The 24864-nt window shown below is 39.8% G+C and overlaps 1 protein-coding gene and 1 long non-coding RNA gene across 2 annotated transcripts in view; one reads left to right on the forward strand and one right to left on the reverse strand.

Moving 5' to 3' along the window:
- The window catches only part of LOC113965084, a 37964-nt gene extending 22973 nt beyond the window's left edge, over window positions 1-14991 (forward strand). The window contains exon 3 of the long non-coding RNA XR_003533428.1: window positions 14892-14991. This is a non-coding gene — a long non-coding RNA (uncharacterized LOC113965084). The remainder of the gene's footprint in view (window positions 1-14891) is intronic.
- CPO (carboxypeptidase O) lies at window positions 3596-17834 on the reverse strand. The gene is made up of 11 exons (XM_027677919.1): window positions 17717-17834; window positions 13981-14056; window positions 13444-13568; window positions 11635-11749; window positions 10493-10594; window positions 9580-9684; window positions 8862-8972; window positions 6972-7062; window positions 6183-6385; window positions 5142-5226; window positions 3596-3946 (listed from the first exon to the last, which is right to left on the reverse strand). The coding sequence occupies exons 1-11, from the start codon at window positions 17794-17796 to the stop codon at window positions 3678-3680; spliced, it is 1362 nt and encodes a 453-aa protein (XP_027533720.1). The 5' UTR covers window positions 17797-17834; the 3' UTR covers window positions 3596-3677.
- Window positions 17835-24864: the final 7030 nt, after the last annotated feature.

A 24864-nucleotide genomic window follows, 5' to 3' on the forward strand; every position in this document is an offset into this window, starting at 1 on the left:
GTTCCCTTGTGATATCTTCACTTTCCTTAATGAGGACAGCGTTGCTAACTTGTTAGGAGCCTGAGGACTGTATCAAATTACATGGCGTGGACGAGAAATTAACAGAGGAGCTCCTTGTGTGACATGGAATGAAATCACTGACAGCCCTTTTGTCGATCTTTATTTTTGTATTACAGAGAAAATGTTAACAATTATAATATAGAACACTCTTTCTCAGAATTGGGATGTCCTTTTTTTTCAGTAACCTGAATGACCAAAAGTAATTGAACCTTCTCAGTACTGATTATATAATACAGCAACCACAATACAGGTGTTTAACTGTGAGAAAGAGAGGAAAGGATCATGGGTCTTGGTAAAATTATTGGGAAGAAATGACAATGAATAGAAGACTCTACTAGTTTTTCATAACTTTTAGTTTTGCTTGTGTTTACATGAGTGAATCATAAGTCACACTGTAGGATGAGTCTCAGTAGGATAATGATGTGCTTCTGCTAACATGCAAGAAACTGGAATGCAGCTCTTTCCATACTTCATCATAAAGCAAAACCTGTCAAGGGTCAGAGAAAGCAATAAAAACATGCAGGAGAGGGAAAGCCAGGATTCATGAAGTAAGGGGAGTTTCAGTAGAGACAACCCTACTGTGTTTTTCTTTAAAATTTTCCCCTGCAAAACATGGTTGGTAATATACACCCTCTCTGCAGTGATTTTTGTCAGCCATACATATCACTCTTTTACAAGCACAAAAGATACAGAGAGAAGTCAGCAAACTGGGAAGGTGTATGAAATATAGAGCCCATGTAAAGTTTGTAAAGATTAATTTGTTGCAGCCCTGGCCTTTTAGTGGTTGTGGCTTGCTGGTGCAATGTTAGTTCCTGAAACGGGTTGTAAGCACTCATTGCAGGATGTCTGTTCTGCAGTGGCAATGGGGCAAGGTGCTGCTTTCACACAACCTTCATTTATGGCTTCACTGTGCAAAGTGGGTGAGCCATTGCTAACAGGTCCAAGGAGCTGTGAGCCCAGGCATAATCAGTGTGCTGACAGCAGCAGACATTCTTCTAGATAATTATTATTGCCAAATATCTACTTTTTTTCTGTAAAAGGCTTCCTGTCCACTTCTATGACTCTTGAATACTGAGAACACTGGAGGCAAATTCCCCCCTCATTCTCTTGCTTCCGTGCCATGGGCAGGGGTATCTTCCCATGTCTGATGGATGTTATTACAATAAGAGGAGCTAGTAAGGGACTGAGCCATTCCACAGAAGCCTGCCAATTAACTTAAGGGCACACCTGGTTTTATCTTGTAGCGGTAAACATTTTTATCAAAAGATACCCACAATCAGCAAAACCAGCTCCCTTCCTCTTTGGCTTTAGCAGTACCTCTGAATCCAGTGAAGAAGTCCTGACTGGCAGTATTTTTGTACCAGTGTAGTCATGGGTTAGTTTTGGAAAGCACTTCGTGGCAGCCCAAGCTTGGGTTGGCTTTGGCAAGGTGAGCGTGTGGGCATTGGTTCCCAGAGGGCTCTGCCATCTGCTGCTGGTGGCACCGGGGAGCTTCACTGCTGTTTGCCAGCAAATGGCTACAAAACACTTGTGGTCAAACCCCACTTGCTTCAAGATATCTCACAGTCATGGGCCAGATGGACTTGTCTTGTTTCTTACAGTTCCAAAGACAGAATACACAAATACAAATATAAAGACTTACAAGTCACATCCTAAACTAAACGTAAGTTTGGGGAGTGATGCTCATGTGGGGGGAGGTGCTAATTAATGACACCTGCTCCAGAGCCCAGCAACAGACGGGTCTTATTGTAAATGAGTGGTTGGTCTGGAAAGACAATGCTCTGGGGAACCTGCAGGAGTTAGGCAGATTTAGCTGCACCAATTGGAAATAATCTGTGGACAATGAACACATGAGCTAAGATTTGTCAACTAATAGTACAGAGAAAAAATAGGATGTGCTTTGGAAAAATGACTGCAAGGTTGTATCTTTTTTTTTTTTTTAACAATACCATGGTGAAATGATACACATCCTTCTCTTGGCAGCATTGGAAGAGAATTGGGCACAAGAATTTTCCAGAGTCTGCCACAGACCCTCTATGAGATCTTAGTTAAGTTACTGAGTCTTGCTGTACTTTATAACTTGAGGACCGTAATGTTTCAGTTCTCTCAGTGTCTGTTATCTGTGAGTTTTCTGGCTGAAGCTCATGGTCTATGTTTTCCATCACTAGACTTCATGCAGTCGGTGGGGGGAAAGCATTCTTTCCACAAAGTTGGAAATATTTTGTCGAAAAATCTCTGGTTAGAACACTTTCTACTTTCAAGCACAATCTTGACATTTGCTAAGAAAAACAGATATTTCATACTTCCCCCCCCCCCCCGATTCTTCATTTTCTATCAGGACAAAAAAGTAATCTATTATCTGTAATAGCTAAACCTGGTGGACATATTTCTGGGATGTGGGACTCCTGGATTCAAAAGCAGAGTAAAGGTTAAAATAGGCCTTCTCTACTTCAGTGAATGCCCTGCACCCTCTGGTGTTAGCTGTAACAACACAGAAGCTCTTTCCTTGGCATTCCCTTTTGGGAGGCTCAGATGGAGAGTCCCTGCCCGGTGGGCTGAAACGTTTCCTTTCCTCAGGCACTCCACTGAGCTTTCAGCTTCGTATGAGGACCCCAGGCAGAGCCCTGCAGATGGCAGGCTCTCTTAAGTGATGGAGAGCCACAAAAGTGGGCCCCAGTCCTTCTGCAGAGTCAGCCCCAAAGTATTAAAATGGTTTACAAGAAAGAAACTCTTCTGTAAATAGACATTCTTTATGTACAATCTGTAATGAAAACCCTTAGGAGTCTCACTTAAGGAGGATAATTGACACCACCAGTTACAGTTTTGGAAGTTGATGCAAACAAACCACTCTCTGATCTGCTCTGTAGAGATAGAACCCTATTCTTATCTTTCTTTTCCCTTTCCCTTTTGAATTTTTGAAGGATTTGGGCAGCTTCTATCTTCACTAATCGGACTGCATCTAAGTGACAAGGCCTCATCTCTTCTCTGTCCCCACACACTTGTACCAGCTCAAATCTTACAGCTTGTTTCAGGCTGCTGTTGATGGTTTCCTGGTTATGACCTTTCACCAGCTTTTGAGGGCCTGTATTTTCTAGCAAATCCTGATGTGGCAGTTTAGGGAAGGAAGGTGGCAGTCAAGGAAGCCATCCAATTTTCTGTAGTGGGAATTGAGAACATTCAATTCTCACAGGTATCCTGCTAAGGTCAGCAAGACCCAGAAGGTAGTGGGTTCAGGCAGTGGGAAAATTGGGACAGAGTGGGACTATGGCTGACAGAAGGGCTACATAGGCCCAGGTAAACCCCTGAAAACATCCTTCAGAAGCAGGGAGTAAAATGCTCTGTCCCCATGGGTACTTACCATGAATGTCTGATTTGAAGTCCCTTAAAGAATAAGCAAAGCCAGCAAGTTAAGATTTGGAAATTGCCACAGCTCTTCATCCTTTCCTCCTTCCTTAAAACACAGCTATCAACCACAAGTGGATGCTTTTATCTTGTGGGATGAGCCTTTATTGAAACACTTGACATTTAGTTCCTCTGCTAATGTAATTTTGTATTTTCAAAGGGACACTATACTTTGGGGTATATGTGTGTCTCTTGCTGAGCTCTCTAAGCCATTTTTAAGAAACAGTCCATGTAAGTACAATACTGAGGCAAAGGCTCAGGGCCAGGCTGCTGCAGGTCAGAACCACAGCCCCATCCGACGTGTACTCCTGATAAACATAGTCTATGATAGTTGTCACAGCCAACATAGTCTCCTCACATGTGGGCTGGATCTGGTCAGGAGGGAGAAGAAATCCGTGAGTACCGTTGTCTCGCAGTTCAAATGTGTAGGAGAGAGGAATGCCAATCATGTGGGCCCAGTCCCGTGAGGAGCCTGAGTTATTGTCTGTGAATTTAAAAAAAAAAGAGGGAGATATTTGTATTAAGCATGGTTCTTTAAAAAAATACTTCTTGCTACAGTTAATGTAAGTTTATACCAGAATCCCTGGACTAAGCAGTAACCATATATCACTGTGATGTGGAAAACAGAGTTTAGGTGCTGCAATTCTTAATTATACTAAAAATCTTCCAAGGAGTTTCCTAAGTCACAATTCTTCATAAGATGGTATTGTTCAGTAACAGGAAATGAGTTTCAGGGATTCTCTGTTTTTAGCATTTTACTGTGTATGGGGTACAAGGTGGATTGGCCATTTGTCTGTTCTGGTACTTCATTTCCTACATTGATACTGATTGGAATTTCTATTTATAGTTGTTTTTAAGCATGATTTTGGTCAAATCTGAAAAATTTCTGGCTGCTTCCTGTATCACTGTTCATCTTACTCATGGATCTTTTTTCTTACCTATTCAGTATAAGTATAAACCCTGACAAAATACAGTCCTAGGCAGGGGCAAGTTACTTTACACTGCGTTGCTCATGCAGTAGGTGACTCAGAGACTGGCACTCAGAGACTGGGAGAGACAGACACTGGAATATGCAAACCACATGGATTCTGGAGCCAACTACTTACTGTTCTTGCTTACTGGGAAAATATTGAGTTTACCAGGCAGCCTCTAGGGCCCTCTAGTCCTCTTTGTAAAGGCTGTCAACTAGTATCAGCTGTGATGTTGTGTTTGTGATGTGGCTATCCAGTCTATTAGGAACAAGGCTGACACTGATATATTTCACACAGAATTGCAAGCAGCTGCCATGTGATAATATCTGATGGAGTAACTATAGCCCTGATTGGGATTTTAATTTTTGCTTGATTCCAGTGAAGGCAAATAGGAGTTTTGCTGCTGACTTCAGCAGGCTCAGGATGACCTATAACCAATCTCCTTCTGTCCCCTGTGATGTATCTGTGAGGAATCCATGTAGGAACTAGCTTCTGATCAATGCTTCCTTCGTTCCTGCAGTTAGCTTTATAACTTAGAGAGTTAACTTGTATTCAAATGACTGCTGCTTAGATGTTCCACCGAACCAGCCCTTTAAGTATTACTCAAGCGGAAACTCAGCAGAACAGTACTTACTGATGCCTGTGACACAAGAATTACTCTGTTCTTTGAAAAATAGAGCAATCAAAGGGAAAGGTAAAGAAACTTACATAAAATTAAAGAGGGTGGTCCTACTTTATAGCTGGTGCCATACTTTCCTGTCAGTGCAGCAGCTGCTTTCCTTCCAACTTGCATCTGGAAATTCAAAACAGGGACAGTATTGTCATCAGTGGCAGTATCTTTGGCAATTATTTTGAGTGGACCAAAATTTTTGTCTCTTTCAGCTTTACATTTACATATGATCAGCTTTAAGTTTTAATATTATTATTTCAGGTCTTTAAAGGAACCCATTCTAAACATTTGGACAAATTCTTCTTGATTTTTTAATGCAAATTATGTTAAAATTTTTTAAATTGCTCTGCTGCAAGATAGGGATTCTATTTCCTTTGTTGTGAAGCTAGAGGGCTGTACTTTGGAGAATTAAGAGTCCATGCTGTATAGCACACTGGCACTGACTACAGCAGTGACTGACCTCTTACTCTTGTTACTATTGCCATAGACTCTGTATCCCACCATCTTTAGAAACTGAGCCATAGACAAACTAAATGACTTCTCCAATGACTCATATGAAGTCCAAACCCAAATCCCTCATGCTCTTGACTAGAGCTTCAGCTACTGGAATCTTCATAAATACACATGTGAATGAACTCAAATCAGAACACTCAGAAACCGAGGGGAGAAGTAACCAAGAAGTAGGTGCTTACTTTACTCCCATTCTCCTGAGAGCACATTTGAAATACCCTTTCTGGACACAATCATGACAGCCATATGTGTATAATGTGCTGGCATCCTAAAGTGCAAACTCATTCTTTTACGCAGCAAAAAATGTTGCTCTTTTCCATTTACCTTGCATTGCATTAGCCCTATCTGTAATCATTCAATTTTCCTGATTTAAGTTGAAGAATTGGAATTTCTGAGGCAAATAAACCTTACTGATACTGCACAGAGCATCAGTAACTCTGGGAGCCAAGGCCCTGAATAAGCCCCTTCCATTCTTCTGAAGGAAAGGCAAGAGGGCAAACAGGGTTGTGCCACATGCCAATGCCTGTACTTGCTCTCTATTAGTGTAGAAGATGAATGTTTTGCCCTACCAGTTCTTCATTGTTACTTGGAGGTTCAGTTGTGGAACCATATGGACTGAGGATGAGCTGTCCATAGGAGTGGATCGTTAAAAAGCACGCAATGTCACTCGTCTTCTTTCTGATAAACTGAGCCACAGCTCTTGTCTCAGGTTCTGATTCTGGTTCAGAGCCACAGAAGACATCACTGCTGCAGTTAAAAGAAACACCAATACCTGGAGAGGAATACAAAAACTGAATCAAAGGAGAGACATAAAACACCAGTTCAGAGGCAACTGGGAAATTTACCTTGGAGTGTTAAAGCATGTGTTAATGTGGGCAGGGAGACTAGACAGCTCAGTGGGACTTTAGCATTATGCTCTGTTGGTACCAACTAAAATTTCCTACAAGACTGAAATATTTAATGCACATTTACAGGATGGCTGCAATGAAAACACTGTGACACCACCACAGTGTACCACTTGCCAGGGAAGCTTTGGGGCCTCCTTGAAATTCATGGCAAACATAAATAGTGGCTGTTAAGTGACTAACTCCTAGCATTGCTGTCTAGAGCTGATGCTTGCTCCTGCAGTGAATTAGAGGTATAGCTACTTAAGCAGCAATTTTCTACTTACAAAAATAAATGGCAGTTGAAAGTCAATGAGTTAACACTTTTACAAAGCAGAATTTTTTTTACCTACGTCTTGATAACAACTAGATGAGTGTTCCTTTCTTATAGGACTTCATCTTTTTTTTTTCCCGAAACTAGTTATTACCCTTGCTTTACATTTGTGTTCATGATCTGAAATACTTCGAACTTACTGCCCCAGGATGAATTGAAGTTTCGGTTCAGATCTGTCCCATAGCAGTTGCCATTCATATATGGAGCACGGTTTTTCCTCCACAAACGATTCTAAAGAAAAGTAACTTCTGTTACATAATAACAACTTAATGATCCACATGGCCCAGTAATAAGAGGGTGTAAAGACTCCTTTATTTTAGACTGTGCATTCTAAGTAACTCTTGCATTGTAAAAGTACAACTCTGTGTGCAAAGGTGATAAAGCTTAGTGATAGAACAATTCATCTATAACAGCCAGGCTGTCATCTGCCACAAGCCTGCATGCACCCTGAAATGAGCTTCCTGAGCTTTTTTTTTTTTAATTATTCTCTTTCTGTAATACTCAATACTGCTTCCATGCTGTGTTGCAGTCCTAAGCAAGACTTGGCATTGTGAGGGATAAGAGACAATAGCTGAACTTTTGTTTGTTTCAGATTCATGAAGATTAATTCTTTTTTGTCAGCTAACCTTGCTACTGCTCCTTGGTTCCCTACTATACTCACTGCTATACTTGGTTCTGTGCAGATCTCACTGCACTACCTTTATGAGCTTCCCAACTGAATTACCTGTGCATCCAAGTGCAGTGTGTGGTATGCCCCAAACCTACTGGAGACCTTGGGAGACAGCAGGATCCACATGGTGGTAGGCTGAGCCTGTTGGGCCATGCCAAGGTCCTACATTAAAAGGTGCTTCAACTCGGCTCAAGAGCCTGGAAGCATGATGTGAGTGGCTGAAGACCAACATTTTGCATTATCCTCTATATCAGAAAAGGACACAGGGCACACCTATTTTAAAGCCAAATAGCCCAATATTTGACCAATTCTCCTCCTGTCCCATGCAAAGGTGCTAAGACCCATCTGCTAGTTGAGATCTTTTGCGAAGAATGAATGACTCTTCCAGACATGCTTAACTCCATCAACCAGGCCTTGAGCTGTTATCAAGGAAGTTAAATCCATATATGAATATAAGCCAGCAATGCCCTGGCAGCCAGGAGGGCCAACCATGTCCTGGGGGGCATCAGGCAAAGCATCACCAGCCAGTCAAGGGAGGGGATTGTCCTGCTCTGCTCTGCACTGGGGTGGCCTCACCTTGAATATTGTGGCAGTTTTGGGCACCACAATATAGGAAAGATATTAAGTTGTTAGAGAGTGTCCAAAGGAGGGCAATGAAGATGGGGAAGGGCCTTGAGGCGAAGCCATATGAGGAGAGGCTGAGGTCACTGGGTCTGTTCAGCCTGGAGAAGAGGAGACCGAGGGAAGACTTCATTGCAGTTACAACTTCCTTGTGAGGGGAAGAGGAGGGGCAGGCACTGATCTCTTCTCTGTGGTGACCCGTGATAGAACCCAAGGGAATGGCCTGAAATTGTGTCAGGGAAGGTTTAGGTTGGATATTAGAAAAAGGTTCTTCCCCCAGAGGGTAGTTGGACACTGGAACAGACTCCCCAGGAAGTGGTCACAGCACCAAACCTGACAGAGTTCCAGAAGCATTTGGATGATACTGTCAGGCACATGGTGTGACTGTTGGGGACGGCCCTGTGCAGGTCCAGGAGCTGGATTCGATGATCCTTGTGAATCCCTTCCATCTCGACACATTCTGTGATTCTGTGATACCCAGAAACTCAAAAGCAATTGATCCTGTGGTTTTGTCTTCCCAATGCTCATGACATTTGCTAGGAATTTTTAGCTCTGCAATCTCAAGTGGCTGTTGATTTGCCAGAAGAAACAAAACCTCTCTGCCATGAAAGGATTTGTATGGGTAATGTCACTGTTTTCTGTTTAAATATAATGGCTATTACTAAAAGTATCGAAGTATCTAGAAGTAACAAAACATGTTGTGCACTATCATTCTAGTTCCTGGATTTTCACTACTTACTGTTTCCCAGGAATAGATGTAGCCATCAATATTGAGGACTGGCAAGACATAGAGATCCAAATTCTGCAGAAATCTTCTAATCTTTGGGTCAGATTTGTAATTTTGAAGAATCTGAAAAGAAAAAGTACAGAGCACTGAGCAGATAATTTACTGGCGATCACTGGAAAGAGCTAGTTTAGAACAATTATTGGAGAATCACTTACTCCTGGATATCGCTATGGTATCCAACATCTACTTGATCTCCCAGTATGTTGAGATAAACACTTTTGTCACTAAGAAAGTAACAGGATATCCAGTGAGAGTGTACTTCATATAGGTACAGTCTTGTGGGTATGAAAACTGCATGATAGCGTACCTGTGTGCCAGATACTTTCTGTACACATGGAACATTGCTAGACCACAGCTTAGGGTTTATTTCAGGAGGACTGTCACTTTGTGATACAGAAAGGCTTGATCCAAAAGCCACTGGGGGAAAAAGAGAGGGAAGGATTTTTGGAAGGATTTGGAAACAGTGCAGGTGGAGGAATTGATGCGCTAATTAATTTTGCCCCATATCTCAAACTGTGATTTGGACTTAGATCTCCACAGATATCTGTACTATGTACTAATTTTGAAAATCATATTTGAACAGAAAACATAATTCTTGGTACGATGATAGAGAACTGAAGTATCCAAAGTTATATTTTTTTGTTATCTAAATGAAAAAGTGAGAACTCACTTCTTTCACAAACCACTGACAGAAGGCTGGAGAGATCCATTCTCTGGCATGAATCCCACAGTCCATCCAAATTATCTTTTTGGGTTTATTTGATGGTTGACTGATCTGAGAGATTGTAAAAATAATAATTTAAAAACTGTTACATTACAATAAAATAGCCTAATGTAATAGAGAAAATAAAGGATGTGCCTTGAAATGCCATTGAGCCATCTGAGATTATTATTATTACAGACATCATTATGACAAGCTTTCCTTCCTAATAACCCCATCTCTGTAGTATCTCAAGGCATGAGCTTTAAAGTGTCTGTTGAGCAGAAGCGTCAATAGAACAGTTAATAGAACAGTTTCTCTTTTTTTTCCCTTTTTCGTTTGTATTAGTCATCCACAGGAGTGGTTGTTCTTAGTTGGAGATTCTTTTTTTATCATATTTTTTTAGAAGGGGAAGCAAAAAAAGGCAGGGAATCTAATTTTACGCAGTAATAAGGACAGATTAGACAATAGCTAACCCAAATATTAAGATTATGGTTTTTGCTACTGGGCCCAATAAAAAATGTCATGGAATACTCCTAGCAGAAAAGCTATATACTGTAAAAAGTAACAAAAATAACAAACCAAAAGTCTTTATCCTCACACAGCTGTTGCCAAGCTAGTTTCAGCTTGATTTTTATTTCTAAACAAGACTTTAGTTAAATTTGTTGTTTTCACTACATAATAGCAATAGCAAGCTTATGGTGATAGTGTATATCAAAGTTGGCAAATCTTATTGTACTGTAAAGGAGTAAAACCATCTCCTGCTATTTCAGTGAATTGGGATGAGTGCTATCTTGGGAAATATCCAAATCCTGTCTTCTTCTGTGTATTTTTTTTTCTTCTTAAGGTTCCTTTTATTATTAAGAGAAAGTTCCTCCTTTACCTGTAGATAATATATTGGTCGATTCTCAAATGTCATCCCCAGGAAGTTCTGAGTGACCAGCTCACTGTAGTTCGTCTGGATCTGAGTCATCCATTGATAAATCTGAAATAGTCACAGAGAATTCTTTGTCCAAAGCAGGAGTTTCCTTCTCTTTCCCACCTCCATTTTCAGATTAAAACATTTGCTTTTCTTTAGACAAGCAACGTTTTCCTCAGAGCTTATTTCAATCTATGATGTCACTCATACTCATGGAAGGTCTTTCACATGCGTGGTCATATCTCACCGCGTGTTAAAAGATGACATCACTGCAATACAACATGGATACTCCACTCTGGATGTCATTCAATGCCCATCCTATTGGGTATCTTCCTGCTGAGTTCACCAAATGTGAAGCCACACCATCAAATCTTCAAAACAGTATTACAGTCTCTTCCCTATCAGCACTGATTTTCAACATCTGACTTCAGCAGCACACACCCCAAATGGGTAGCTCAAACAAAATATACAAGAGGGTTGACTCTGTTCTCTCACTTTTCTTACGCAGCTAGGAGGAAGAATACCACCATGCTCTGCTTTTGTCCAGGTTTACTGACTCGTCTGTGAAACATAATACCAAAAAATCTTCACTGCCCACCCTTATGACATTATTCTCTCCAAAATTATCAAAAACCTGCCTTTAAATTATTTCTTTCTACAGGTCTCCCATTGTTCACCTCTTCTTCCTCTCTGGGATTCCAGACACCACAATAGTTGTTTCATTTCACATTTGGCTCAGCATCAAGCAAACAGGGATTTAAATGAATAAAGGCTAGAGACAATGATAAAGCATAACAGGGTAGAAAGGTAGCAAACCAATCAACTGAACCCCAGAATATCATCTGCAAAACAGTGTGGCTGCTTCATGCAGAGCATTTGGGTTTCGGTCAGTGGGGAACTGAGGATTTAATCACAATCAATGGCAAATCCATGTTCAATTCAACCACACCAAGATTCTAGTCCAAGAGTAAGGACTGATTCTGCAAAGAAGAAAGCCAGAAAGAGGTCCACTGACTTCAGCCGAGCTTTCTGCAAGCACAGAGTTGCCTGCTGTAGCATTCACAAAACTTAACAAAGAACACAAGCAGACTCGGGTTCTTCTTTACCTCTTCCATTGGATGATAATCGGTGTAGAGGTAACCTTCTCGGACCTGTTTATGGCTGCTCCTCTCCCTTGGCATGCTCTGATCCACAAGTTCCTGTACATCAGGTATTAGGACCCTGGGGAGAGGGGAAAGGGAAGGTAGAAAACAATCCCTAACAGTTGCTGCAGAACTATCATGGTGGCTACATTGTACATTACATCAGCAAATGAAAGGATTTATCCTGTTCTGTTGTGGATTGCCTGGCAAAATCATCGCCATCAGCATTATGGTAACTTTCATGTAAGAGAAAGTTCAAAGTATTGAGATTTTTCACAGGGTTTTAACAATAATGTTAAACAATACCTGACTGTCATGCTACCTTCTTTGCATGTCAGCTGCCTTCTAAAAGGTGGCTCCTGCTTTGAATGTGTTATAGGAACTTTAACATTGTCGTACTCCTCTCAACCCCTTTGCAATTTCAGCTTGACTATTAATCTCATCTCTTTCTCTGGAGCCCTGAGTAAGGTGGATAAAGTTCTGGCCCCAGTCCAAGGGAAAACAAAGTTAAGCTGCTAACTTCAGTTTACTCTTCCATTTTTGACTAGAATCAGTTGAAAACATTAGAAAACAAAGAGTCTTGACACAAAATAACATGTTAAATATCTTCTGGAATATTGTCCTGAATACCTAAACCTCATGCTAGATCATTTGCACTGGCTCCAACCTCATATCTCTTCATCTCTGGTCGTCAGGACATCACACTTAACTAAAAGAACTCATCAGGCAAGATGCAAGATGTCAAGATCAGCTTTAATTCAAAACAGCTTTGAAGTGGCACCAATCCTCAAACTTACTTTTGTTTGGTAAATGCCAGTGTATGTCTATAGGCCATTTGTCATCAGCCCTGAATGACTTCAGGATTGTTTATATTAAATATAGCTAAATTAAATTAGCTACTGGTTACCTGAAAGAGTCAGTTCTAAATGGGAACAGGACTGTGTGAGGAATAGATCTTATTTAATCCCATTTGGCTTTATAAACACTCTTTTTATCTGGATTAGATCTGGTTGGAAGTAGAAGCACGGCAACATATGGCTGGGTAGGTGTGATAAAGCATCGCGGGCCATTTGCAGGTCATGGCTCCCAGTTGTGTGCACAGTTGAGATCTTTGTCCCAAGATGGGATGTCTCTGTTTGACTGGATGGTGCCAGGAAATTCTTACCAGTCTGGTGGTGGGGACAGGGGTAGGAAACTGCAGCCTTGAAGAAACTAGATGACTATTCACTTTGAAAGGGCTCTTCTCCAAACCAGAGGAGCAACAAAAGACAGGAAGGGGAAAAGGAGACCTAGAAACTTCTTCTCTGCAGTGACACTGATTAAATCTTTGGGGTCTCCAAAATAGGAGAGCATTCAAATATCTATGTTTTCAAGAGCAAAGCATGGTCCTATAAATAGTGGTTGTATCAAGTTAGACTTCCTGACTTTTGACTAAAAAACTGAGTCATACGTCTAAGTGCCATCTCTGCCACTGAGAAGGCAACATCAGGAAACAAGACAAATTGGGCTGTCTCAGGTCCCAGCTCCAAATTCACAGTCCAGGATAGCTGGAAGGTGAATAAATAGGGCATAGGGAAATGTGCTTTTAAAACTCAAAGGTTTATATAGCATCTGTGCATTTGGCTGGTCAAGGTAAGTTGCAGGCATTTGGAACAAGTTTGGGTTCTATTGCCAGTACTTGCTGACTGTTCATTGGAAAAGGCTGCGTCCTTTTGTGATGGCAAGGAGGATTGTTAGAGCCCACCTTTCCCATCAGGATATTAGAGGGTGTACCTGTAAGAGATCATGTGCTGATCTAGGTTGTCTTTCACCTCCTGCACCAGAGGGGCTGAGACCCTTACGTGCAGGTCTTCTCCTGCCGTGATGTCTTCAGGCATCAAGGGCTTCCACAAATCCAGCTGTGCAGAGAGAAGAAAAAAATCCAGAAGTGAAGCTCTGTTTTCAGAATAAGAAAATGTATTTAAGATAGAGTAGCTGCATATCAATAAATGAAAGAAGTTTTCCTTCTCCCTATAACTCTCCCGTCATCTGTTCATAGAGCACGCAGCACAGGATTAGTGTTTCTGTTGACTCAGGCACCACTGATAGAGAGCAGCACCTTCACAGAGCCATACAAGGAAACTAACTTCACATAAATTCCTTCATGTAGTAGAAGACCACTTCTATCCTACACTAAGACCAAAAAAAAGTTAGGTAAAGCTTTTTCAAGTTTACTGTAACCTTCATTCCTGTCCAAAGCTACATGCACACCTGTTTTACAGCCCAAGACCCCACTGTGCTTTTCAGGCACATGTGGTTATTCTTACTCACCAGTAAAGTACTGTGAAGAAGCTGAAGATGCTGGACTTGCTGAAATGTTTCTGGCACAATATGCAAAACCTGATCCCTGGAAATTCAACAAAGAAACAAGATCAATTTTAATGTCTATTAAAGCATCCATGATTTCATAAGTCAAAAGGAGATATTTTGTTACTCAGAGGGAAGATAGAGCATGTAACTGAGTGTTGTTTCAACAAAAATGTGTCTGAGTGATGAATTCCTGGAATGTTTTAGCTGCAAATAGGACTAAGTGATGTGAGTTGTCTGTTGCTAGAGCATTAGCCACTCTGCTTCCTTGCTGGTGGCAATCCTTTATTCACCACATCACCTTCACTGAAGCCAGCTGCTCGCATGAGCCCTGGTGTGCGTTTCTGCCTTTGCAGGACCAGGGCCAAAATGAGAGCATTGGTAATATATGATAAACTATTTATTTGATTAGATGTCACTTCTCTATTTCCTCTCATCGGGATTTGTTCAGTAATTCCAGACTGACTTGATGCTTGGCTGATCTCTTTCAGCATGCAAAAACATAAGATAGTCAAAATAAATGAACATTGCTTAGAACCTGACATGTCCACAAACTGCTTGTCATGAAAATAGCCAATTTATTCCACAAATAGTGAATACTGTGGTCTCCAGAACTGCATATTCTTACTCAATTCACAGGAAATAAAAATTTCTAGTACAGGATCCATCATTTTATATTTCTAGAAAAGACACACAGATCCAGTGTCTTAGTATCTATTTTCATGAAGCCCCGTGAAACTTTCATTTACTACAGGCTTAATCTGACAAAAATATTGGAAGTTTACAAGGAACAAATCAAAATGGTTGGAAATGCAGAAAATAACAAATCTGTATGCTGTATTTAAAAAGTCCTTGTAATAATTCTTTTTTCTCAGTGTTTGTTCAGATTGGCTTTCCTGGCTGATAGCAAGTGTGACATTTCTAATGAAAGGGTTTCAGAGTGAGGAGTGGATGTTGATGAGTACATTGCATTACTCAAAGGTGAGATAGCACTTATCTACTACTGTTGTGATAGAATGGAGAATACTAGAAATTTTCCTATTTGTTAGCAACCAACAACTACTGCTTCACAGTCTCATGTAATGGCTTTAATGGACCTTGGAGCCTTTACAGGACAAGTACAAAAAAAAAGAACATTTTAAAGACTTTGTAAGAGAAGTTCATGTTGCAAAAGCCTTGCATGGCTTTTTATTAAAGCCATGGCCATTACAGTCTTCAATATGCTCTCATCACCTGAACTGCAACTGCCATCATTTGTGCTTCCATACAGAAATGTACAATTATCAGCTTAATAGACATGCAAATAGAATTCACTATTCATTCACTTTATCCCCAGAGAAATAGGGGGATTTTTGATTTTTTACATCTTTCCTGAAAATATAACCTTTGCTGACAGAGAACTTGGTAGTTAAAATGGGCCATTTACTACAGGTTCAGGAGATGCTGTTAATCCCTTGTCTGTGGGGCAAAATGATTACATGTCCATTGCTAGTGATTGGTACAACAGCCATGATATCTTTGTAATAAACCTTGTAGATGCAGGATAAACATCTTTGCTAGCAGAATAAACATCTCAGCTGCAGTTCAGAGTTTATTCTCTCTAAATGCCTGGGCTTGCTTTGCTCTTTGTCTATCAGGAAGGGAAACAATATCCTGTAATATCTTTCTATCCTCATTGACATTATGTCTTAATTACACCAAATCAGAGAAATTCCAGACAGTCAGATTGCTGCCAGATGGCCAGCTCTTATTTACTGATAAACCTTTCACAATAGCCAGTGTGGAGACAAATCATTTTTAATAGTAAACCAGGATTAGAAAGCACACATTCGTTTATGATTATGGACTAAGTTTCTCAGTGGAGAAGTGCAAAGTCAGCCCATGTGACCACATGAGAACTACAGTTTTTAAAATGCTATTTAAGCTTTCTTACCAAATTAAAGGGCTGTTCTCAGGACTAGCTGTGTTTCCTTGGATTCTCATAGATCGGACATTTCATTTAAGGTGTTGAACAGAGCGAATAACAATGAAAATGGGCTTTACTAATAATTTCATCTTTATGCAAGTGCTGCCCATCCAAAGTCTATTGATGGAGGGGTATAAACATAAGGCATACAGGCCAATGTGGTCAGCCATATGTTCCCTTTATTATTTAATTAAGTCAACTTTTATACAGTTTAGTTTGTTTGGGGCACATGCTTACAACAAGGTGATTGGATAGCTCAGTCTGTACACGCGCCTCATGTCTCCAGTTCATTGGACCTGATGTTCTGTCCACGCGATCTGAAGTCATAGTTGGAATGTAGAGGCCTTCCTAATTAGGAACTTTCTGAAATCTGCAGGTGCACCCTTATCTATACTTTCTCAAGGCTTTCCTGCTCTAAACATACTATGTTCTCAAACCTTATAATTAGACACACAGCTAACAAGTATAAACATTGCATATTTTCACACAGTCTATAAGCATAAACATTACAGCTTACAGCTTCTAGTCATGTCAAGCAAGGCCTACAGAAATGCAATGGAAATTGTTCACAATTTGAACCCTGCAACAAAAGTCACAATGACAACATGATATTTGTTTTTAAATTCCATGCAAGTACTCAACAGGTTCAGTCCTGGACAGTAATTAGGAACAAAAACGAACACTGCATTACCAAGGATCTGCTGAATTCTATTCACTGAAATCAACAGGCTCTGACTGCATCCCTAATACAAATCTAAAGCTAAATATTATCCAGGGGAAATAACACATTTTAAATAGTGACTCTTTATGTTCTGCTAGAAGATTTTCCAGGAGAGCTGCTGAATGGCTATACGTTGAAGTATCTTACTTGCCGTAGGTATTGCTTGCTTTTCTGTCCTTTTATGACTATATTCTGGGGATATAATTAGTCTAGAGGCATTCAGCAGTGGACTACTTTCTCTGTTTACTTTAGAAAATTCCCTGTATAAGCTTATACATGGATGGTGGTCTCCATACTGTGCTCGTGTCCCTCCTGAAAATCCCAGCTGCCACAATGGCAGAGTGACCTATCATTCCTTGAAAGCTGAAGATGAATGAAACAAAAATAGTTTAGACAAACAGCATGATTTTACATCACTCATTATCTGAAGAAGTGGAACTAAGAATGGAAAATACAGCAAAACTAGAGATTTCATGCTTTTCAGAAACATTAATCAGTAATAAAAAACGTGATAATCTCATTCTTTAAGTGACAAAAGATTGTCTGGAACAACTCCCTTAGCATTTTTTGGCAATTGTTACAGATTTCCAACAGGGCTTCACTATCTTTTTCAGGTAACCTAAGCTGTCTTTTATTAATAAATTTAATTTTGCTCAGTCATCTCTCTTGCTTTATACTCAGAAAAGACATTTTATTCCTAGAACATCTGATTTCAAAGTTCATTATGAAAGAGGCTAAGCCAAATGAATTTCAGCTAATGGAAGTAGAGCATCCTGAGGTGCATTTGAGGGCCATTCTGTGGCTCCTACTGCTGCAGCTGTAATTTCGTTGGCTTGGATTTGATTCACTCATTCTTCATTTCTCATCTTTATGTTTTGTTCACAAATCTTACAAAGCTTACAGCTTAGTAACCCTGTCTCCAGGTTTTCAGCTCATAATTGTTATTATTCTTTCACAGTTCCTGGGAATGTCACTGCATGCACAATTCTTCACGATACCACATTCACACTCACCTGTCATACTGCAATTTCAAGCTGAGTTTTCCTGGAATTAGCATCCCCAGAGAAAAGACGATCCCAAGAGAAAGCCACATCTTTGTGCAAAGCACCGACAGTGCAGGACTAGAGAGGAGGAGGAAGAGGATAGATCTGGACTGAACACTTGATTGCACAATTACAATATATAACTAGACTTATCCAGGAAGAAATCTGCCCTTGTTGAATCATTAACTTCACTTGTAAATAGTTCTACTTTTTCTCAATTCTTAAAACTTTCTTCCATACCCCAGAACACAAACATAACTAGCAACATTCTCACTGAATCACTTCTTCTAAGAAGTAAGATTTTTCTTTATGTCACCTTTCTGTCTTTGAAAATGTTATGTGACAAAATTGGTAGTGCAAGGTCCATGTCAACTAGTGAAGATTAGTTTATAAAAATCATGGGGATGGGCAAGAACAAAAGAACAATGGTAAAAAAAGCTCCATTCTTACTCTCTTTCTTCTTGTGTTTATGTCTTTATGAAACAATTCTTTGACCTTTTAACTGCAATTCTGTCACTTGCCTAACTAAAAAGAGAACATAAAAGAATAGCCAACACTCCTGTAAGAGGGAGAGATGGGGACATCAGAGTCTCAACTAAACCACTTTCATTTGGACCAGATCAGTCTCTGGCCAAAAACTAACAACTCTACGCTGTCGTAAAGAGTGTCTCTGTGTTATATACTCAGAACAGTGGGCTGGTTACTATCTGAAATATTTAATTTCTTGTTAAGTTCATATATCAAGAGTAAACATTTATTGACTACAGTTAAACATACAGCCCAGTTCTTCAGAAAGGAATTGTTTCACTCATCTCTCTTGGATTAAAGCTATCTCATGGTGATTTAATGAAGAAAACCACAGGGATTTTGGGTGAACAGAGTCCAGTAAGGCTGTTTGTTTGTGTACACATGCAATGGATATGATTCATCAAAGAATGAAGTCTTCTTACATTTCTAATAAGGTTGTTATCAAGGAAACAGGCAGCAGAACTGCCCCAGTATAAACAAGGAACAGCTTAACTCAAAAGTGTGCTCTCACAAAACCAGGCTGCAGGCAAGAGAATATATTCTTCATAAACCACACCAGACCCTTCCCATTTTATTGCAACACACTATAACCTGCTCAACAGCCTGAACGTGAAAATGCTGAATATTTCCCTCCATGTAGATTTCCAACCCACAATGTCTAACAGAAAAGCTGAAAGAAGTTCAGTTTGTGGGATTAGAGACAGCTTCACTTGTGAGGAATCAGAAAAACAAACTCATGTTGGAAGATCATATTGACACTCAGGACACCTGCTCAGATAATCTTTGTTTTTGTTTCCTTTGTCCACTGCTGTGAAGTAGACTAATGTTTTTAAGACTTCATAGTGTTGTCTGTGCCCTTTTAACAGACCTGGCTTTGAAATGGGGTTCAGTACCTTGACAAGTGCTTAGAATCTAGTAACAAGAAAGATGGAGGCATAAAGAGAAATGGAGCAAATCATGATAAGAACTAAAATTGAACTCCAGCCCAAAGCTTACACCTTCAACATAGAAAGCAGAAGCTGTTTATTCTGTAGTGAAAACATTACTCCTATGATGCCAAATAGTTATGAAGATAGATAAGGTCATTTTGCTTAATGGGAATAGAACTCAGGAGAAATGACAGTTGCTTGCTAGGTCTTTGATTCAGATTCCTTTGAAATCTAGTTGATTTTAATAGCCTTTAAATGAAAGTACAGTGCAAATAATCATGGACATTCCTCTGATTTAAGAAATGGACTTGTTTTGGGATTTCAGCAGAAGATTTGTTCATAAAAGACAATACCTAATTTTGTACTTATGTCCAGCTTGCAAGCAGCACTGCTGAATTCAGAATAAAGGCCATTAGAGACATTATTCTGCCACCAATGCAAAATAGTATCTTGGGGTGAACAGTTAACTTCAACAAGCCTATTGCCCTCTTGGGCATAAATAATGTCTCTCTCAGTAGTAAAGTCTGTTCTTCGGTCAGGTTCTTACTGGCAGCTGCTTATCTTTCTAGCAAATGTGGAAGGCAGCTTAATCCATTTATTCCCTCCTTGAAAACTGTGCACAAAAAGGCATGGGACTTTCTGGGGGGAGGAAAGGTCATAAACATGTGGCACAAACGTGCCATATGAAATCGTGTGGTGTCCTTTCTTCCAAAAAAGTTTACTTTGCACTGCTTCCATATATTCTTCTCAGAACTTCAGAGTGTTTTATTCAGCATCAGTTTAGCCTCTTAACTGCCCTCTTAGAGAAGCAAATATTATTTCCACTACTTAAAAGATTAAGAAAAACGGGGGAAAAGTGGCTCCCCAAGGTGACATAGGAACACTGCTGCAGAGCCAGGAATAGAATTCAGATCTCCTGACTCCCTGTCTGGTGCTTCCTTAAATATATGACCATCTGCTCTCCTCCTGGAAGTATAGATACTATATGCTGACTCCAACAAGCTGGCTGCTAAGCCTGTTAGTTTATCCTCTTTCTATCCCATACTGATATAATCTCAAGCTAAGCTTTTGGCCTGGAGTCAAAGTGATTTCCAGTGTTTGAATGATTCGACCTGCTTGTTATTGTTTTAACCTTGCACCACACATATGCTCAGCTATTTGTGACTTATCTGCATACAGTCTGTGTAGCAACAGCCACAAGCTAGAACTGTTTTGTTTAAAGATTCCATTCTGAAGCATACCACATGTTTTAAACAACTATCATACAGCATTGAGTTTGATCCTGGTAGCTGCTGCACCCAGATTTCCTACTGAGCTGCACGTAACTTTCAAGGACAAAGAGCTTATTAAAAAGACAAAAAAAATGTACACGCTCGTGTTTCTCCACAAACATCCATTCATGGTATTAAGCTTTCTCAATTAACAACTAAATTCCACACTGACTCCATCTGAACTAAAAACCTAAATGAACTAAATGGAATTCAACATAAATGATTAACATTTTTTTAAATCATCACTTCGATTCTGAGAAAATCATCTTCCGATAAATCTCCTCTCATTGCTGCAGAAAACTCGCAGTATGTGTCCAAAACAGAATCATCACTCAGTAGGGTCAAAACAGTAGCATGCAGACTAATGTGCCTTAAATCCTAGTCTTCTGCTCTGCTGAAGAGAGCAATAGGTGATTCAGCTGTTTTACTAAAATATCCTCTGGTTATCACTCTAGCTTTACTTGGAGGAAGCCCACAATGAACTGACAGTTCTGTTTCCCATTGTCTTGTCAGAATAGATAGTATATTCTGTAGGTATTATCTTTTCTATGAATTCTAAAAAATATTTCTTTTTTTTCTGAGCAATGTTCAAAATATTCCAATTAATTCTAGAAGAATAAATATGTGCTTGTAATGCTATAGCATACATATATATAGCAATATGTTGCGTGGAATCATTGTTCCTCTTAGTATGCCAAGTCTTCAGCTTTCACAGGTTTGTTAGAGAAGGGTTTTACTGAAAGTCTCTGGACTCCATTGTGATTTGACAGTGCTGACTGTTCTCAAGCCTCATTAGCTCCTAGCATAAATGAGAATATACTGGAAACTATGAGTTACAACAATTTTGTTCTAGAGTCATCTTGCTGAGATTTTCTTGTTCTCTCTTTTTCTGAGACTACTCTGCGAACACCCCATTAACCTTACATTTAGGACTTAAAAATAATCACAAACCAGAAAGAATTTCAGCTAAAATACTCTAGATTAGAATGACATTACTAACAAACCTTAAAATTAGTTTCATTAAGCCAAACTTGAATGTCCTGCAGATCACCAAGTGACACAGGATACATAAGTTTCAGCTTAGTGGAACTAATTCAACTACTGGCACATGATCTAGTAATTTCAAGATATTTTCATTTACAGAGACTTTCAAAGATTTTTCCATAGATTTTACAGCATTCTCACATATTTGAGCACAACTGTAAATACAAGTGTGTTGTGTCAGTGTAGGATATAACGCCGGCCTTTTCTCCACAAGTCCTGTGATGCAGTTTTTAGACAGCTTTGTTATCAGAGAGGAGCTTCAAGTACCCACCCAGCAAGCAGTTCCTTATGGAAGCAGGCAGAAGCAAGCTGACAAAATCTGTATTGGTTTAATTAGGCTGGCAGAGCAGCTTTCTCAGTCATCATTTTCTTTAACCAGGAAAGAAAAACGTTATTATTGTATTGTCTTTCCTAAACAACAGGTGGCCTGAGTAGTTATTTTTACTTCATCCTTTAGATGGCAAAATATCACTGCTAAGGACCTTGAGCTTTAACATACAGTCTGAATTCAAAATTGTATTTACCACGTGTAACTAAAGGTAACAAACACCGTTGGTTCAGTTCTAGGAGTTAATGGTAATCACATTTACAAGGAGTTGTGCACAAAAATCCTACACTCCTTATGTAAACACAGTTCCTATGGGAAATTTGTCTGCATAAGGATTGTGCAATTTAATTTAAAAAAATATTAGTAGTATATTTCAGGTGCAATGGTAAATTGCTGAACCCAAAGTCCACACATACAAGCTGCAAAATATTGCCCTTGTAGTCTGATCAAAGGAAAGACTCAATTTGCTCATAGATTTTAACGTGCCTGAATCCACTATCAGAAAAACCAGTTATTTTTTTCTCACTCGCCTTCTCCAGTCTTGAAAACTTCCCTTTATAAAAATACCTTCTGATGACATGATTGGAACTTGAGATTTCAGAGGTATTGCTCTGGGGGGAAGAGGATTTTCAGAAGTGTTTGATCCTGTACTGACGTTCTGAGTGGACAAGAATCCTTGATTTTGTGAAGAAACAAAATTTCTTGTAAAGCTTTAGCTGTCAAAGTAATACAGTGTTTGTTTTAATTAGGCCTTTTTAAAGAGGATGTCATGTAACATTAAAAGCCTGGCTTGTATTTTTAAATAAAATAAATACCTTTGTATGTAAATAAATTAGTATTATTTTATTACTACTAGCAGAACTGTAAAGGACAGCACATAAATCTTTATTGTTGCTTAATGGTTAAGAAACAAGCTTAGTGCACTGTATCCTAGAATAACCAACATTATTTTTAATGAGTTCTATTACAAGCACCAGAATACTTTGTGATTAGGTACGAATATGCTTACATGCAATTTCTTAAACTCAAACAATATACGCTGTATATAAAGTAATTAGCTTTTACAACTATAACGTATGTTCATATTAACCTTTGTCCTCTGTTCTATCAAAAATGACACACACACACTGAGCTTTCTGTTTAGTGGTAGCACCGAGCATAAATAGCATTATTTGCATGCATGCAGTTATGTGCATCCACGCAAGGCGAGTAATGCTACAAACCCCTCAACCACCCTGAGAGTCTGTTAAAAATGCTTATGATGGCCCTGAGGAACCTCAGAGATTATTAATGAAACCAATAGTACCTGACAAAAGATCTCAAAGCAGTTCTTGTCTGCGCCAAACAAGTCCATTCTACGTAACTTGTAAGCCAGGTTTGAGGTGTGATATATATCTATGGGTGTGACATGCAGTGGAAACAGCTTGTATTTTGGTGCCTGATTTTATTAAAAATAATTGCTGGTAATAGTATCTGAGGGAGGGACTGGGTAGTGGCACTTTGAAGTGCTTGTTGTGATAGGGCTGGGTAGGTTTGCAGTAAGGCTGTTGACATGGCTTGCATTGGTCACAAGGTTTGGGGTTCTTCAGCAAAAAGGCAGCCAAGACTTTCTCCACTCTCATGTCTGAACAGTTCCTACTCTTCGTACGAGAAGCGGATCTGAAACATCAGCCAGCTCTGCCTGGGAGAGCTTGCAAATCCAAGCAACTCAACATGGGGGCGTCCCCATTTATAGACAGGGAACACAGACACCTGGCTGTGCTGGAACTCTGCCCCTGCTGCCAAACAAGGCATTCCTTTGAGTCATGCACTACCAAAATGGGTGTGGAACCAGGAATCTGGGTGTGCCCCAGGGACCTCCCGAGTGACTTTCCTGTGGGCAGACAGATAATCAATGGCAAGCAGGAAGCTGAACTCAAGATTCCCCATGTCTCTGACTACTACCTTAGTGAGAGGTAATTTATCTCTGTTCAGAGAGTGGCTTTGAAACCTTCAGTGGTGTTCTCTTTTTTCCCCTTCAAATACTGAGTTACTGGATTCAGCAAATGAATATCAAACCTACACCAGCAGTGGAAAGTTTGGGAAGTTCTGTTTTTATTCTGCACCAGAACAAATCCAACCAACCTTCATCCTCCTCAGTACTACCTTTTGGGGGAATTACTGCCTATTGAGAAGCAAGTCTTCTTGCTGTCATCAGTGAGGCATTCACCATTTTGTACTGTTCCTTGAACACAGACTGATACAGAGCAAATCTCCAAACACACATGCACACACATATTTTGTCTACTTAACTTTTCAGATCTCCATCATTTTCCTTACATTTATACAGAAGTGACCCAGACTGAAGATTCATTTAGAAAATGGTTTGTCCCTGCGACAAATCATTCATTGGCAAAATAGAGCATATTTTAAACCAACAGATGCAAATGCCTCAGTAGCCTTTGCCCTCATCTTGCCCTGCACACTGTGGTGTGCAAGGGGTGTAGGTTGCTTTTGTATTTTCCAGAGAATTCTGTGTGTCAAGGAACTGTTGCTCTGATAAAGCTGATATTCAACTGCTGAGCCATTACAAAGGGCAGGTGATAACCCACTATTGGTCTTCAATACGTGTATTTTAAAAGATTAAGTAAGTCTTTTATTATGTGAATGACATTTCAAATGTGAACTCCATGCTTGGTTTCTTCTCCCTCCCTAGCTATTGTGTGCAATAACATCTAAACATACAAATATATAATCTCCTCCGCAACACGTCATTGTGTATTTCCTGAATCACATCCCGAGTCAGCACAAATCAAGACTTCAGTGACAATCCTCACCATTGACACCAGCCTCTGTGCAGTCAGAGGCCAATTCACCAGCTGTTCCCCACTGCAGAAGGAGAATGCTGGACTTACATAACAGTTCAAGTTTTCTCCTTTGAAGTTGTAGAGCCACTGCCTCAGCTGGTGTATGTTTGCTGTAGTGCCCTTTCCCCACAGTTACCACAGAGTTCTCCACCTTTCTAAAGGGTGGTCAAGA

This window comes from Neopelma chrysocephalum, unplaced genomic scaffold, assembly GCF_003984885.1.
Source record: "Neopelma chrysocephalum unplaced genomic scaffold, ASM398488v2 Primary Assembly neopelma1_44, whole genome shotgun sequence".
Classification (NCBI taxonomy): Eukaryota; Metazoa; Chordata; class Aves; order Passeriformes; family Pipridae; genus Neopelma; species Neopelma chrysocephalum.

Coding starts and splice junctions, on each gene's coding strand:
- CPO (XM_027677919.1), bottom strand. CDS start 17,796: ATGTGGCTTTCTCTTGGGATCGTCTTTTCTCTGGGGATGCTAATTCCA. Junction 14,057..17,716: donor TTGAAATTGCAGTATGACAG/GTGAGTGTGAAT, acceptor TTGAATTTCCAG/GGATCAGGTTTTGCATATTG. Junction 9,685..10,492: donor GACCAATATATTATCTACAG/GTAAAGGAGGAA, acceptor ACAATCTCTCAG/ATCAGTCAACCATCAAATAA.